The sequence below is a fragment of the Psittacula echo genome, assembly GCF_963264785.1.
Source record: "Psittacula echo genome assembly, chromosome: 13".
Classification (NCBI taxonomy): domain Eukaryota; kingdom Metazoa; phylum Chordata; class Aves; order Psittaciformes; family Psittacidae; genus Psittacula; species Psittacula echo.
Window position 1 is genome coordinate 12,049,196 of NC_137749.1, and position 16,924 is coordinate 12,066,119.

Genomic DNA, 16,924 nt, shown 5'->3' on the forward strand with positions numbered 1-16,924 from the left:
GATGGAGCTGTTTACACACCTTTCATAGGCCACTCAGCCCAGGGCTGGCACATTCGGCTGCAGGGCACTGGGATCCCTTCAGCACTGCTGGTCTCAAAGATGTCAGCGATCCCTGACATCCCTGTTTTCCAAAGGGAGGATCCTCCTCCCCAAATGAGGACCAAGATGCTACTGGTGGCAGGGCTCGGGCATCACCTCGCTGCCCTGATGTAGTGTTTGCCATCACCCTGCTCCACGTGACAGGCTGGATTAAAGGCCAATCACTGCTCAACCTCTCCATGGCTTCTCTTATCTAATCCAAGAGTAGATAAGTCTCTTTACCCACAGCAGCCTCCAAACCTCCAGCCACCTTAGAATCACAGAGTGGTTTGGGTTGGAAAGGACCTTAAGATCACCCAGTTCCAACCCCTTGCCATGGGCAGGGACACCTTCTACTAGACGAGGTTGCTCCAAGCCCTGTCCAACCTGGCTTAAAGCAGGACAAAGGACTGAGACCTTGCAGCACAAGTCCGCTAACGACCCATGGTGGGGTGCAATTAGAGCTCCAAGAAAGAGTTGTTTCTTTGTTCTAATAAGACCCCCCTGCCTCTGGATGAACACAAGGTCCACTCAGAAAAGAGCAAAAAGCATTAAATCTCTTACAGACTGTGTTTGGAGGCAGGAGGTGTAGGGCTGCAGTGCCAGCATCAGTGCTGGGCTGTGGCTCCCTCCTGACAGCACCACTGGAAGCATTACCTGGCAGCCAGTGGCCAGTTCTGGGGTCGTCACCATCTCCTGGAACATTACAAAGACTCAGAACAAGCCATAAAGAATGACCTGCAAACAACACAAAATGGGAAGGATGCCAATTTTGGTTTATTGCATCTATTAGATCTATTGAAAAGATAGCTCAGAAGTGGCTTGATTGCCATGATGAACACCTGCACAGAGAAAAGATTTCAGAGCCCAGACTTCTCTTTAACCTAACAAATAAAGCAGGGTGAGACCTGGGAGCTGGAAGCCAAATCTCTATAAATGATGCTGAGGAATAAGGTGTATAATTGTAGTTGGGAGTAGCCAGTGGTAGGACACATCTAAGCCAGAAATGATGGGGGTGACACTGAGCTGCTGGGTGAGAGGTTCTGGGTGCTGCTCCTCAAGACACCAGCCTGAAAGACCAAGGTGACTCTTTCAAAGCTGCTGTGATGCACGGAGATGGAGCAGGATGAGCTCATGGCTCAAGTCAACCTCGCCATCAAACCCAGGTCACTGCACTGGACCCAAGTGGTAACAACTCCCAGGCTTTACAGGAATCTTCTCACCTCCGGTATGCAGCCCTGCAGAGAAGGACTTGGGGGTGTTGGTTGATGAGAAAATGAACATGAGCCGGCTTCAGTGTGCGCTCGCAGCCCAGAAAGCAACCGTATCCTGGGCTGCATCAAGAGGAGCGTGACCAGCAGGTCCAAGGAGGTGATCCTGCCCCTCTACTCTGCTCTCGTGAGACCTCACTTGGAGCATTGTGTGCAGTTCTGGTGTCCTCAACATGAAAAGGACATGGAACTGTTGGAACAAGTCCAGAGGAGGCCACGAGGATGATCAGGGAACTGGAGCACCTCCTGTATGGAGACAGGCTGAGAAAGTTGGGGCTGTTCAGCCTGGAGAAGAGAAGCTGCGTGGAGACCTCAGAGCAGCTTCCAGTATCTGAAGGGGGCCTACAAGGATGCTGGGGAGGGACTCTTCATCAGGGACTGCAGTGACAGGACAAGGGGTAACGGGTTCAAACTGAAACAGGGGAAGTTTAGATTGGATCTAAGGAAGAAATTCTTTACTGAGAGGGTGGTGAGGCACTGGAATGGGTTGCCCAGGGAGGCTGTGAATGCTCCATCCCTGGCGGTGTTCAAGGCCAGGTTGGATGAGGCCTTGGGTGCCATGGTTTAGTGTGAGGTGTCCCTGCCCGTGGCAGGGGGTTGGAAATGGATGATCTTAAGGTCCTTTCCAACCCTAACTATTCTATGATTCTATGAATAGAACTTGGGAGAAATGTGTCTGAAAGCCCTGTGAGATGGGCAGGCTCAGTCCTTTATTCTGCTTTAACTCTTTCACCCCTTCTGCTATATGCAAAGTCCTTGATATGCTCTCTGGTTGCTTTCATTCCTGTGCAGTAACCAGGAAAAGGGCCAGGAGCAGCAGAAGCCAAGGGTTAGTTACCCTATACTGATGGCACAGCACTGCCAACACAGCTTGACAGACAGACAATGCTGCTACAGCAAGACCCGCCTCCCCAAACAGGAGCTTGTGGTGTTGGTCCCCAGGTCCTAAAGGATCACAGAAGACTCTGAGAGAAAGGAAACACAGAAAAACCCTCCCATGGGATGGCAATGTTCAATGCTGTGAAGAAAGTCAGGGCAGGAAACAAGGAATAAGCTGAGTTGGATGGTGGGATAAGACCCAACCCATCCAGCACACTCCACCTTTTGAAGGTATCTGCCTCCACATCCTGCTTCTCAGATGCTGGGCTTGGCTTGGGGAGCGACAAGAGGACAGCAGCAGCAGCTTTTGGTGGCAAAGAACAGTTTGAAGACACCAGGGACCTTGCTCTTGACTCTGTTGCCTAAGCCTTGAAGATCCCAAATCAGCTTTTCTCTCCCATTCCCACCTTGGTCCTTCTGACCTGAGATAAGGGACCATCGCAGTCTGCAAAGTGGTGGGAAGACCCCCACAAGTCTCCCACTGAGGTGGGAGAGGAAACTTATTGGGACATCCATGAACAGTATGGGGATGTCTGAGCTGCTCCTGTGTCTTATGGGCAGAGGAGGATAGTGCGGGGTGGAAATGGGTATTAGGAAAAAGCCAGCTTGGTTTCTGCTTGACAGAAGCCATTCTGCATCACCAGTGAAATGAGATGTGAGGTCTCAGCCCAGCTCCTCAGTAGGCTGCAGGGGCAGGGAGGACTCAAGGCAGGGTGACAAGGGTGCATGCTCCATCCTCTCCAACCCAGCTCCAGGTAGGAAAATCAACCTCTGCCTACACTGGGGAGGAAACACAAAGGAGCATCCCCATGGGGGCTGAAGGCAGAGCGGTAGCTGCAGCTTTCCCCTCTTTGTCATTATCACAATTGCTTTTTGCACACCCACAGCAAAAGGGACAGGGTGCAGCTCCCTTCCCTCCTCAGGCTGCTGCCCAGCCCTGCCAAAACCCCCTTGAAATCAGGAGAGGGCACTTCCTAATGAAAGAGAATCCCACCATGGAACTCCAGCCTGCCAGTGCAGTGTGGCGCTGCCGAGACCTCATCCCAACGCCCACCGGTGTGCCCCAGACAGGCTTTGTTATGGAGATGCGCTCCTGGCAGATCTCCTCCTGCTGCAGGATTAGCTACCAGCAGTTCTGCAGCAGAGGATGTGTGTGTGCACAGCGCAGGGCTCAACTCATTGGATGTTATTTCTCTCCCCTTGAGAAGGGCTGGAGCACAGTGATGACTGCTGCCTTCAAGCACATTCTCAGTCCCTAAAGATGAGGAGTGATAACCTTGCTCCTGGAGTCCCTGCAGCTCCAAGGCTGCATTCCTCCTGCGATGCGCAAATGCTCTCCCAGATGCTCCACTTCGGTGAAGAAGACCCCAGCCAAGGGGGCTGGAGCAAATGCAGGAGCAAGCTGAGCCTGGGGAAGGTGGGAGGTGACAGAGCTCACAGAGAGCACCTGCTGCAAGTCTGCAACTACCAGAAAGCCAAGACTGGTTTTGTTCCTCCTGGATGAAGCAGAGTAGAAAGGGGGAAAGGAGATCCTGAGTATAAAATGGGGTACATGAGACATCACATCTGCTGCCTTCTGCACCCAGGTGGAGATTCGCATCACTGTGATCAAGCACTGGGCTATGGGTGGGCACATCCATCCCCAAGCTGTGCCCATCCTCCTGCTGCCTCACACATGCCCTCAGCAGCACAATTCTGCACCCAGGCTCTTACCCATGTCTGGGCACTGCTGTGCTGCTTTTTGGCACCACACTGGAGATCAGCCCATGGATTCCTGCACGCCCCACTTTGCCCCACACCTCTCCAGCTGTACCCACTCTCCACCCGTCCACCACCAAAGTGCAGCTTCCCAGCCTGTAACAACCAGCGCTGAGCACACCATTTCACAACCAGGAGGCTGGGTCCCTCTGGAGTCAGGCTCAATAAATAAGCCAGTCTTGCTGCTCTTCCATTCTCAGCCCCACATCCGCTTATGCCAATCCCCAGGACGATGGGCATGTGTGTGCTGGAGAAGGGAGGCTAGGAGGGGATGGAGGAGGAAGAGCATTGATCCCCAGCTTAGCCCTTCAGCCCAGGGGAGCCCTTCCTACATAAATATTTGCCAAGCAATGCATTTGTGCCTGTCGATGGCTGTCAATAGGAGCCTGCAGTGCTGTTATCTGCCAAGCTGTCATTCTCAGGAACCTGATCCAAAAGCCCTGCTCGTGTCTCAACTGATGGCCAAGTTATTTGTCCCTTTTCATCGGTCAGAGCCTGCCCCCCAGCTACAGAGCACCCCAGGGTGCATGTGGATGGAGTGAAAGCATCGTGGGTGGCAGGAGGCATCAAGGTGCCTCTGCACTACCAGCACACCAAGAGTTAATGGGCTCACATCCACACAGAGAGCTGTCGGACAAAGCCATGGCCTGGATGCCTCCTGCTTCCCCCTGCATCCTCAGGCTCCAGCATCTCCCTGCCAGCTCTGGCAAGCTGGTAGTGGCAGGGAAAGGGCTTGTGTGGACCAGCAGCATGTGCCAGATGGGACTGTGCCAGGCAGGGATGTAGTGACAGGCCAGAAGGATGCTGCTGCCTTACCATGGAAATGGTCTGCTGTTTTCCGTCTCAGGGCTTCCACTGTCTCCTCTGTGTCTGCCCACTCCAAGACCAGCCTCCGGCCATACAAGTGGGTGCTGTGGCACAGGGCATTGAATGCTTTCTGCAGAGTTAACCGGGAAAAAGAAGATCAGAAGGGGGAAAATAAAAGCAAGCTCATATGAGACAAAGCAAAGATGTCCCTCCCCCTGCCCTGAATCTAAAAGGCCACCAGAGAACATCCTGCTTTGCTCTGATGGGGCAAGGATTCATCTCCATCAGTGGCTTTGACTCAGTCATTTATCTTCTCCGTACCTGCAGCAGAGCAAACACCCACCACCATTCCTGCAGGCTGCTGCTGCTCACCAGGGAGCAGGCTCAAATCCAGCCTAGCAAGCAGCTCAAGGCTGCCTGCAGCCCTGCATCACCCTGGGACCACACCTGAGCTGGGCTGAGGACACTTGGGGCAACATAAGTGGGTCAACCGCAAACCAGGGCTGGGATTAAGTCAGGTCATGAGCTCTGCAAACTCGTGTTCCTGGAACAAATATGGCAGCTATAGGACCACAGAAACACATCCTGTTGTCCATCAGGGATGTGTCCTCCCATCCTGAGCACCACAGGAACATATCCCGCTGTCCATCAGGGATATGTCCTCCCATCCAGAGCTCCAGAGCTGTCCTGGAGAAGCCCAGACCACAGGAACATATCCCGCTGTCCATCAGGGATGTGTCCTCCCATCCGGAGCTCCAAAGCTGTCTTGGAAAGCCCATTTGTTAACCAGCAATTCTGAACCACTTCTGTGTCCCCAAATAACACATCTCTGGGCAGAGGGGCCCTTCCTGCAAGAGGCTTTGGTTGCCCAAACCATTCCTCTGCAGGCAGGACCTGCCCGAGCCCCCTGGTTACAAACCTCAACCAAACCTCCCCCATTTCCAGTGCCAGCACTCAATAACCTCCATTTTCCCCTGCTTCTGACTCCCTTTCACTCATATAATTCCAATGGACTACAAGGAAGAGAAACATGGAGCACCAGCTTCTCACTGTGCTCACCATCACCAGCTCCTCGGGGCCGATCCCAACAGGGTGCTGTGTCTCGGTTTTGGGGGGGCACATTCCTGTCCTAAGGGCTGCAAGCCTGGCTGGTGCTTTTGCATCCACAGCTGGGTTTATTTGCCACTGCTGGTGTTTTAAAAGCCCATCTTCCAATTAGCAGAGCAATGTGTTGGCTTAAATAAGCACTCAAGGGGAGGTGGCACCGGGCAGCTGTGCTGGCACCAAGTTATTGCCAAAGCCTGGCAAATAACTGCCGCTCCAATCACTGGATCTCATTTGTTAATTTATACTCCTTAAGCACTCACTTCCCATAGCACAAACGAAGAGGAAGGTTGGAAGACAAGCAGAGAGCCCCAGCAGGTCATGGAGGAGGGCAATCCATGCTGAACGTGTCCATAATCACAGTGTATCCTCCAAGCCATTTGCTCTGCCATGTCCTCATCTGCTCAGCTCAGTTCGGGATAAGGCATCCCCTGGTTTTGTCGGCAGCAATAGGAAAGGTCATGGAGCAAGAAGGAAGCCAGATGTTGCCATTAAGTTGTACTGCATAGAATAAACCCGCTGGGAGAGATGCATCTGCCAGCAGCCTGGGGACATGGGCACTTTGCAGCCAAATGCACTCCCAAAGTGAGCTGGTGCGCACCCAGGAGAAGGCAAAGCTCAGGATGCCAGGGCAAGGTCACAGGAGACCCTTTCAGCCCACTGCTGCTCCAGCCCATGCAGGGAAGGAGGAGAAGCCATGTATTTCAGGTGAAAACCTGCAGAGTCCTGCATCCAGCAGCACAAGAGGGATGTGGAGCTGTTGGAGTGAGGCCATGGGGATGCTGCGAGGGCTGGAGCAGCTCTGCTCTGGAGCCAGGCTGAGAGAGCTGGGCTGGGGCAGCCTGGAGAAGAGAAGGCTCCTGAAGGGGAGACCTCAGAGCAGCTCCAGTGCCTAAAGGGGCTGCAGGAAACCTGGAGAGGGGCTTGGGACAAGGGCCTGTAGGGCCAGGCCAAGGGGAATGGCTTTAACCTGCCAGAACAGGGGAGACTGAGATGAGCTCTTAGGCAGAAGCTCTTCCCTGTGAGGGTGGTAAAGGCTTTAAGGTCCTTTTCAACCCAAACCAGTCTGTGATTCTACACTTAACCATGTGAATGTCACTTCCTTTGGAAGCAAGCTGAACCATAAAACTTAGCTCTGCATTGCTCTGAGAGGAAAAAAGACTTCTTCAGGACTCAAAACCAGAGCAATCCACCCATGATTTAAAACACAAAAGGATGAACGGGACCAGTGCCACCCCCATACATCCACACTGCTGGAAATCTTCCAGCAAGGGGAGGAAATTTGCCACTGCTGCTATTCCAAACGCAAAGATAGGTAGGGAAAAAAGTATATTTTAATCACACGAGCAATACGACATGAGGACAAACAGGTTGGCTTCCAAAGGCAGCACTGAATGGCCAGAGGTTTGTTCAGCTGTACCTGAATTAGGGATGAAGAGAGGTGCACATCCACTGCCAGGTAAAACCATAAGCTGAAGAGCCCTGGCAATCCTCCTCACAGGTCTCTTCTGCTTTCCAAATGCTTCAGGGGTTGCATGAAAACCCTATGGCCTTCCACATTAGGAAATAGGATGCTTAAAACACGTTGGTTTTGAACCCTCCTGAGTCTGATTTGGCAGAGTTTGGTTTGAGCTTCGCGTTGCATCTCAGTGTGGTGGGGTTTTGTCGCTAGCTTTGAGTACAGCTTGGGCAGCAATAGAGCCCAGCCAGGGAAAAGAGCAGAGAAAAGAGAAGAGAGGCTGGAACAGCAGCTTAAAAACGCTTGTGGGAATCAGAAAGGGGCTTTCAAAGTGATGGGGTGGCTGATAAACTCACATGAAGGCACTGGGACACGACAGATGCTGCTCTGGAGCAGAGCCTGCTGCGCTGGGGCAGTGGAGAGGCAGAGATCAAGAGACCGGACCATTGCGCCTGTCACCCCCGAGTGCTACAGCTCCATCCCTAAATGCCATGTTAATTTGGAGGACAGTGCTGCTCTGCCGAGAGATTCCCCCTTGCCCTATTAAATACTCAAGCTGAAGGGCCTCCGGGCTGGAGTCATTAGAGGGACAAAGGGTCAACAACATTAGGAGCTTGATAAATTTCCCTTCCTCACAAAAGCCAGTCCCAACTGAGGATGCTCTCTGCGATGCCAGCTGCACACAAGGATTTTTGCCTTCCATGTGCATGCATTTTTAAAGGCTTGACTGTCTTTCCCGAATGGGCAATTTCTGTTTGGAGACCAGATGCATTTTTATATCAACAGGGGAGAAAAGTGGAAACTTGGCTTCCAGTTAATAGCTCACAAATAAAAACAATCCCCAGCAATTCTGCCCAGGGAACATTTGGGTAACGCTACCTTAACAGGATTCATTTGTTGTTGCCAGCAGATCAAAGTTCCCCTTCTCATCCCCTAACTTCCATGTACTCCCAGCTAGTGGTCAGCTGGTAGGAGGGATTTAAAACCAAAGGCCAGGTTGGACGGGGCTTGGAGCAAGCTGCTCTAGTGGAAGGTGTCCCTGCCCGTGGCAGGGGGTTGGAGCTGGATGAGCCTTAAGGTCCCTTCCAACCCAACCATTCTGTGATCAGCAGGAACACAAACCCCCTTTGTGAGTATGACTTTGTTCCTCCCACTGCTGTCTTTGACATGAGCTCTTCCCCATTGCCTGGCTGCGCATGTGCGTGTGCTGTGATCTGTTAAATGCTCACAACACAGAAGACAGAGGGCTGCTGATTTCACCTGATGGTGGTGCAGTGCTCCCAGTTGAGTCCATTCATCACCCTGGGAGCTGTCAAATGACCCAAGAGACAGCCCTGGCTGCAGACATCACCATGGGAAAGCCAGGCTTGAGAATGGGGCTCTGAAGGATGAGCAGATGACGGGATGGGGAGAAGATGCTCCCACCAGCACTGCCCTGTGCCCTGCCTGAACATCACCTTCCCTATAAGCAAGGTGACCCCACTGCTCTCCTTGGGCAGAGCATATGGGGAGGCTGAGGGAACCCAACAGGACAGTTGGCAGCAGGAGCCCCACATCCCTGTCCTGGCTTTGGAAAATCTCCATACACATTCCCACAGCAGTTGAGATTGCTCCGAGAAAGAGACAAACACGAGAGGTCACAGGCTTCAAATGCTCAGCAAAGCCCCCCTAACTATTCCATTACAAACCCATCATGTTTTATAAGACGCTTAGAAGTGATTTCCACATTACCCCTCTGAGCAACAACATCACTGACAGCCATAAGCTATTCAGCTCCGAGGTCTCCAGGCCCACTCCCCTCCTCTCTCATTTCACTAAGCAATAAACTCGGAGCCAATTATGGCCCTGTTTACAATATTCAGGATCCTATTCATCAATACCCAGCGCATCCTCTTGCAGACGGCCAATGGAGTGTACTTGATGTGACACTTGTGAGACAATTAAATCCCTCAAGGAGATGAAGGAGATAAAAAGAAAAGGAGAAGGAAGAAGAGCTGGTTTGCCGGAGAAGAACAACGTCCCCCACAGATGCTCTTCCAAAGGGCAGCTTGCTCCCTGCTCGCTCACCTCCTGTGGCTTCCATGACCTTTGGGAATGCTGCCCCAAGATAGTGCCCTCCCAATGCTCCTAACAAAGGATGGGCTTCCTAACCACTGATATCTCTGTTTATCCAGCATGGATGGAATCAGCCACTGGGTCCCCATGAGCTGAAGAGGGATGGGAGGGAGACACTGAGCCTCTGCCCTGTTTCCTTCTGAAAGCAAGCAGAAAAGCAGGTGCTGTCCCATGCACCCCCAAACTGAGCAGCGACAAGGACACACAAGGGGGACGTGGAGCTGTTGGAGAGAGTCCAGAGGAAGCCATGGAGATGCTGCGAGGGCTGGAGCAGCTCTGCTCTGGAGCCAGGCTGAGAGAGCTGGGCTGGGGCAGCCTGGAGAAGAGAAGGCTCCTGAAGGGGAGACCTTAGAGCAGCTCCAGTGCCTAAAGGGGCTGCAGGAAACCTGGAGAGGGGCTTTGGACAAGGGCCTGTAGGGCCAGGCCAAGGGGAATGGCTTTAACCTGCCCGAGGGGAGACTGAGATGAGCTCTTAGGCAGAAGCTCTTCCCTGTGAGGGTGCTGAGGTGCTGGCCCAGGGTGCCCAGAGAAGCTGTGGCTGCCCCATCCCTGGCAGTGTTCAAGGCCAGGTTGGACACAGGGGCTTGGAGCAAGCTGCTCCAGTGGAAGGGGTCCCTGCCCGTGGCAGGGGTTGGAGCTGGAGGAGCTTTAAGGTCCCTTTTAACCCAAACCAGTCTGAGATTCTACGGTTCGATGACAACCAGCCAGGTCCCTGTATGCATCTTTCCATTTCCTTTAGGAAAAGATTAATTCAAACACCAGGAAGAAACCCTGAGCGACTCTGGAGTGAAGCAGAGGTTAAAGCAAAGCAGCCCCCAGCTGGAGTTTGAGCAGAGCCATGGGCACAGGGAGAGGAACCAGTTCCCAGGGGACTCACTGCACCCCACGCTGCCCAGTGAGCAAGGAGAGGACAAATGCTGAGCAGAAGGAAGTTTGAATGAGGATCAATACAGGACTAACAAAGAAACTCCATGTACTGTGTTATACGGCAGGTCAGACTGGAAGGGATGATCTAATAGTCCCTGGTGATCCCGGATCAATGAATCCTGTCTAAAAACATAAACACAGGCTCTGCTTGCTCCCCCTCCTCTGTCCTTCAGCTCTGGCCTTGTAAATTCAGAGTCTCAGGGAGTCAGCGGAGCCATGTGGCCCCTTCCCTTCAGCAATAACATCCCTTGTCTTGTGCCCACAACCATTCCCCTTCAAGATACTGTGCAAACTGCCAGGAGCCAGCAGTGGGGATGAAACCTGCCCTGCTCTGGTGCTGGGGGTACCTGCACAGCAGCTTCCAGTGGGGCTGAGCACCCCTCTCCTGTCCAGGGCATGAGAGACCATGACTGGTCCCGAACCGCTGGCAAAGAGAGAACATCACTATCAGACAGGCTACAACCCTCTTGCTTCTTCTGCAAATATGGAATTTAATCATATAGTAAAGCTCCAAAATAATGATAGACAAGAGCATTTTGAACAGGAATCTATCCCAGCTGAAAATGCTATGGAATATTTAGCAGCAGAAAGTGCATGCAGGTTGTGAAGACACCAAGATATTGGAACAATTTGTGGGTTTTGGTTAAAACATGCTTTCAACCTCCAGGAGCTCAGTTCTTGGTGTTGAGAAAGCATCCTTGGCCAACTACAGGTTGCCCCAGGCACAGCTACAGGTTGGGCAGAGAAGAGATTCAGAGCAGCCCTGCAGAGAAGGACTTGGGGGTGTTGGTCGATGAAAAAATGAACATGAGCCGGCTGCAGTGTGCGCTCGCAGCCCAGAAAGCAACCGTATCCTGGGCTGCATCAAGAGGAGCGTGACCAGCAGGTCCAAGGAGGTGATCCTGCCCCTCTACTCTGCTCTCGTGAGACCTCACTTGGAGCATTGTGTGCAGTTCTGGGGTCCTCAACATAAAAAGGACATGGAGCTGTTGGAACAAGTCCAGAGGAGGCCACGAGGATGACCAGGGAACTGGAGCACCTCCTGTATGGAGACAGGCTGAGAAAGTTGGGGCTGTTCAGCCTGGAGAAGAGAAGGCTGCGTGGAGACCTCAGAGCAGCTTCCAGTATCTGAAGGGGGCCTACAAGGATGCTGGGGATGGACTCTTCATCAGGGACTGTAGTGACAGGACAAGGGGTAACGGGTTCAAACTTAAACAGGGGAAGTTTAGATTGGATCTAAGGAAGAAATTCTTTACTGAGAGGGTGATGAGGCACTGGAATGGGTTGCCCAGGGAGGTTGTGAATGCTCCATCCCTGGCGGTGTTCAAGGCCAGGTTGGATGAGGCCTTGGGTGCCATGGTTTAGTGTGAGGTGTCCCTGCCCATGGCAGGGGGGTTGGAACTGGATGATCTTAAGGTCCTTTCCAACCCTGACTGTCCTATGATTCTATGACAACCTGTGACAGCCAAGCCCCCTCTTCAGACCAAGACAAACGACTGTATTACAGAACTTGATCTTTGGGTTTGTGTTCTCTCTGCTTGCCCATCCTTTTGGCCAATTCACAGCCACTGCTTTACTGCACTATCTGAAAAGCACCAGGGGAAGGCTGCTCACAGAGGGTCTCAAAACACGCAGAGGAACCGATGAACACTGGCCTTGCACAGTTTACAACAGTGAACATCCACAATATCCAAAACTCCCCTAAACCCAAGGCAGTAATGGAGGTGGGGCACGTACTCAGGTTTCCTAACGTGTTAATGTTGGTCAAACCCATCCCTTTTCACCTGGCTTCTGATAAACCTCAAAAATAAACCCCTGTCCTTCTACAGTACAAGCAGCTTTGGCCATTTCATCAGTTACACCAAACCTGTGCCCATTATGGCTTAGGTTTGGTTTCTGCATTGCAACCTGGAGGCTACCAGCTTTGCTGCTGAATGGTAACAGCCTGCCCCAACTCTGGGCTACGCCTCAGTGGGACAGAGCCTCCAGGCTCCCTTAGAACCATAGAATCATAGAACAGTTAGGGTTGGAAAAGACCTTAAGATCATCCAGTTCCAACCCCCCTGCCATGGGCAGGGACACCTCACACTAAACCATGTCACCCAAGGCTCTGTCCAACCTGGCCTTGAACACTGCCAGGGATGGAGCATTCACAACCTCCCTGGGCAACCCATTCCAGTGCCTCACCACCCTCTCAGTAAAGAATTTCTTCCTTAGATCCAATCTAAACTTCCCCTGTTTCAGTTTGAACCCGTTACCCCTTGTCCTGTCACTACAGTCCCTAATGAAGAGTCCCTCCCCAGCATCCCTATAGTCCCCCTTCAGATACTGGAAGCTGCTCTGAGGTCTCCACGCAGCCTTCTCTTCTCCAGGCTGAACAGCCCCAACTTTCTCAGCCTGTCTCCATACGGGAGGTGCTCCAGTTCCCTGATCATCCTCGTGGCCCTCCTCTGGACTTGTTCCAACAGCTCCATGTCCTTTTTATGTCGAGGACCCCAGAACTGCACACAATGCTCCAAGTGAGGTCTCACGAGAGCAGAGCAGAGGGGCAGGATCACCTCCTTCGACCTGCTGGTCACGCTCCTCTTGATGCAGCCCAGGATACGGTTGGCTTTCTGGGCTGCGAGCGCACTCTGAAGCTGGCTCATGTTCATTTTCTCATCGACCAACACCCCCAAGTCCTTCTCTGCAGGGCTGCTCTGAATCTCTTCTCTGCCCAACCTGTAGCTGTGCCTGGGATTGCTCCAACCCAGGTGTAGGACCTTGCACTTGGCAAGGTTCTGCTCTGAGACCAGGCTGGGAAAGCACCAAAGAGGAAGATTACATCTTACCTTGGCATCCTGCTTGGTGAGGAAATCCACGAAGCCAAAGCCCCGGTGGGATCCTGTTCCTGCCATTTTCTTGGGCAGCCGGACAGTCTTCAGCTCTCCAAAGGTGCTGGGAATTAGAGAAGGAAAAGCAAAGACACTGTGAGATCAAGGGAAGAGCCATCAGTTTATCACAAGCCACAGTGCTACCGGTTGCAAGCCTCGTTCAGGGCAGCCGAAGAGCGTCTCCAGGTTACTGCTGGTTACAGCAGGTTACTGCTGCTCCAATCCACCACCAATCTCTCATCTATTGTTTAGGACTCTCAATCTGTTGTTTCATTTGAGCGAAAGGATAGTTGTTTAGACCCTGTCCCGCAGGGGAAAAAGGGTACTAGGGCAAGAGTTAGCAGAGCTCACTCACAGAGCTTTAGGTTAGATTCGAAGTGCGAGGGGGTTGTAGCTGGGTTTGAACTAGTGGGGCATTGTTCTAGTATGAATGAAGACCAGAAGGCCTCCTGCTTGCCAAGGGTGCCATTAGCGTGCTCTGCTCGCTCCCTGAAATGCCTGTACACCGATGCCCGCAGCATGGGGAATAAACAGGAGGAGTTAGAAGTTTGTGTGCGGTCTAAAGGTTATGAACTGGTGGCAATTACAGAGACGTGGTGGGACAGCTCACTTGACTGGAATGTGGTCATGGATGGCTGTGTCCTTTTTAGGAAAGACAGGTCAGCAAAGCGAGGTGGTGGAGTTGCTCTTTATGTGAGAGAGCGACTAGAATGTATTGAGTTCTGTCCAGGGGCAGATGAGGGGCAAGTGGAAAGTCTGTGGGTACGAATTAAGGGACAGGCTGGTAGGGCTGATACAGTTGTGGGGGTCTATTATAGACCTCCTGATCAGGACGAAGGAGTTGATGAGGCTTTCTACAGGCAACTGAACGCAGCCTCGCAACTACATGCCTTGGTCCTCATGGGGGATTTTAACTACCCCAATATTTGCTGGAAGACTCATACAGCCAATCATTCACAGTCTAGGAGGTTCCTCCAGTGCATTGATGATAACTTCTTAATGCGTATGGTGGACAAACCAACTAGGAGAGGAGCACTGCTGGATCTAGTGCTCACCAACAGGGAGGGTCTGGTTGAAGTGGTGATGGTCAATGGCAGCCTTGGCTGCAGTGACCATGAGATGGTGGAGTTTAGGATCCTGTGTGGGAGGACTAGAATACCTAGCAAGGCCACAATTCTGGATTTCCAAAGGGCTAACTTTGGCCTCTTCAATCAATTGCTAAGGGAAGTCTCATGGGAAAGGGTACTAGGTGGTAAAGGGGCTCAAGAGAGTTGGTCAGCATTCAAGGACCACTTCTTCCAAGCTCAGGATCAGAGTGTCCCAATGGGTAGGAAATCAAGTAAGAGAGCCAGGAGACCAGCATGGTTAAACAAGGAACTGCTGGGCAAACTTGTGTGGAAAAAGAGAATCTATGGATTATGGAAGGAGGGGCTGGCCACTTGGGAGGAATATAGGACAGTTGTTAGAGGATGTAGGGAGGCAATTAGGACAGCTAAGGCCTCCTTGGAACTTAGTCTTGCAAGTCGGGTTAAGGACAATAGAAAGGGCTTCTTCAAATACACAGAGGATAAAACTAACACAAGAGGCAATATAGGCCCACTGCTGAACGAGGTGGGTGCCCTGGAGACAGAGGATATAAAGAAGGCAAAGGTGCTGAATGCCTTCTTTGCCTCTGTCTTTACTCCTGCAGACTCTCTCCTGGGGCCCCAGATTCCTATAGCCCCAGGAGGAGTCAGGATAAAGGAGGAGTTTGCTTTGGTAGATGAGGATTGGGTTAGGGATCAGTTAAGCAATCTGGACATCTATAAATCGATGGGTCCGGATGGAATACACCCACGGGTGCTGAGGGAGCTGGCGGAGGTCATTGCTAGGCCACTGTCCATCATCTTTGGTAAGTCGTGGGAAACAGAAGGGTGCCTGAGGATTGGAGGATGGCAAATGTCACACCAGTCTATAAGAAGGACAAGAAGGAGGACCCAGGTAATTATAGACCGGTCAGCCTCACCTCCATCCCTGGAAAGGTGATGGAACAACTTATTCTTGACACCATCTCTAGACATATCAAGGATAATGGGGTCATTAAGAGTAGCCAAAATGGTTTTACCAAGGGGAAGTCATGTTTGATCAACCTTATAGCCTTCTATGAGGAAGTAACTAGGTGGATGGATGATGGTAGAGCGGTAGATGTGGTTTTCCTTGATTTCAGTAAGGCATTTGATACTGTCTCCCACAGCATCCTCATAGATAAGCTAAGGAAGTGTGGGCTTGATGATCGGGTAGTGAGGTGGATCAAGAACTGGTTGAAAGGAAGAAGGCAGAGAGTTGTGGTCAATGGGGCAGGATCTAGCTGGAGGTCTGTGACCAGTGGAGTCCCTCAGGGGTCGGTGCTGGGACCAGTATTATTTAATATATTCATCAATGATTTAGATGAGGGAATTGAGTGTACTGTCAGCAAGTTTGCTGATGACACTAAGCTGGGAGGAGTGGCTGACACACCAGAAGGCTGTGCTGCCATCCAGCGGGACCTGGACAGGCTGGAGGGGAGAAACTTGATGAAATTCAACAAGGGCAAGTGTAGAGTCTTGCATCTGGGGAGGAACAACCCCAGGTTCCAGTACAGGTTGGGGGTTGACCTGCTGGAAAGTAGTGAAGGGGAAAGGGACCTGGGGGTCCTGGTGGACGGGAGGATGACCATGAGCCAACACTGTGCCCTTGTGGCCAAGAAGGCCAATGGCATCCTAGGGTGCATTAGAAAGGGTGTTTTTAGTAGGTCAAGAGAGGTTCTCCTCCCCCTCTACTCTGCCTTGGTGAGACCGCATCTGGAATCTTGTGTCCAGTTCTGGGCCCCTCAGTTCAAGAAGGACAGGGACCTGCTGGAGAGAGTCCAGCGCAGGGCAACTAAGATGATGAAGGGAGTGGAGCATCTCCCTTATGAGGAGAGGCTGAGGGAGCTGGGTCTCTTTAGCTTGGAGAAGAGGAGACTGAGGGGTGACCTCATCAATGGTTACAAATATGTAAAGGGTGAGTGTCAGGATGATGGAGCCAGGCTTTTCTCAGTGATGTCCAGTGACAGGACAAGGGGTAATGGGTGTAAACTGGAGCATAGGAGGTTCCATGTGAACATCAGGAAAAACTTCTTCACTGTGAGAGTGACAGAGCACTGGAACAGGTTGCCCAGGGGGGTTGTGGAGTCTCCTACGTTGGAGATATTCAAGGCCCGGCTGGACAAGTTCCTGCGTGATGTACTCTAGGTTACCCTGCTCTTGCAGCGGGGTTGGACTAGATGAGCTTTCGAGGTCCCTTCCAACCCTTGGGATTCTGTGAAACCAGATGGATTTGCACCTCTGAAGAGTGCACAGGATACAGGCATGAGCCACAGCATGACCCCGTGGGGACCTGTTCTCTTTCCAAAGTACCTCCTCCATCCCCAGAGCCTGTTGTAGCCCCATTCCTTTGCTCCACAGACGCTGGGCATCACTTTTAAGACTGCATTTCCTCACTTCAGCACTTGGGTACCTGCATTTCCAACCACCCAGCCTCTTTCATGGGCTGGAATAAACTGCTTTACTTAAGCTTGCGGAATGTAGAAAGAGGTGAACTCAGCAGATTCGAGTCCTGCACAACAACCCCGAGATCCAGCAGCATTTCAGCCA

At 52.0% G+C, this 16,924-nt stretch overlaps 1 protein-coding gene across 1 annotated transcript in view; it reads right to left on the reverse strand.

Annotated features, from left to right (window-relative positions):
• The window catches only part of RBM19 (RNA binding motif protein 19), a 75,138-nt gene that overhangs the window by 13,895 nt on the left and 44,319 nt on the right, over positions 1–16,924 (reverse strand). Inside the window, exons 22-23 of the mRNA XM_080628906.1 lie at positions 13,230–13,335; positions 4,803–4,923 (exon numbers count right to left, since the gene is read on the reverse strand). Coding sequence (XP_080485032.1) covers positions 4,803–4,923; positions 13,230–13,335 — 227 coding nt within the window. The remainder of the gene's footprint in view (positions 1–4,802; positions 4,924–13,229; positions 13,336–16,924) is intronic.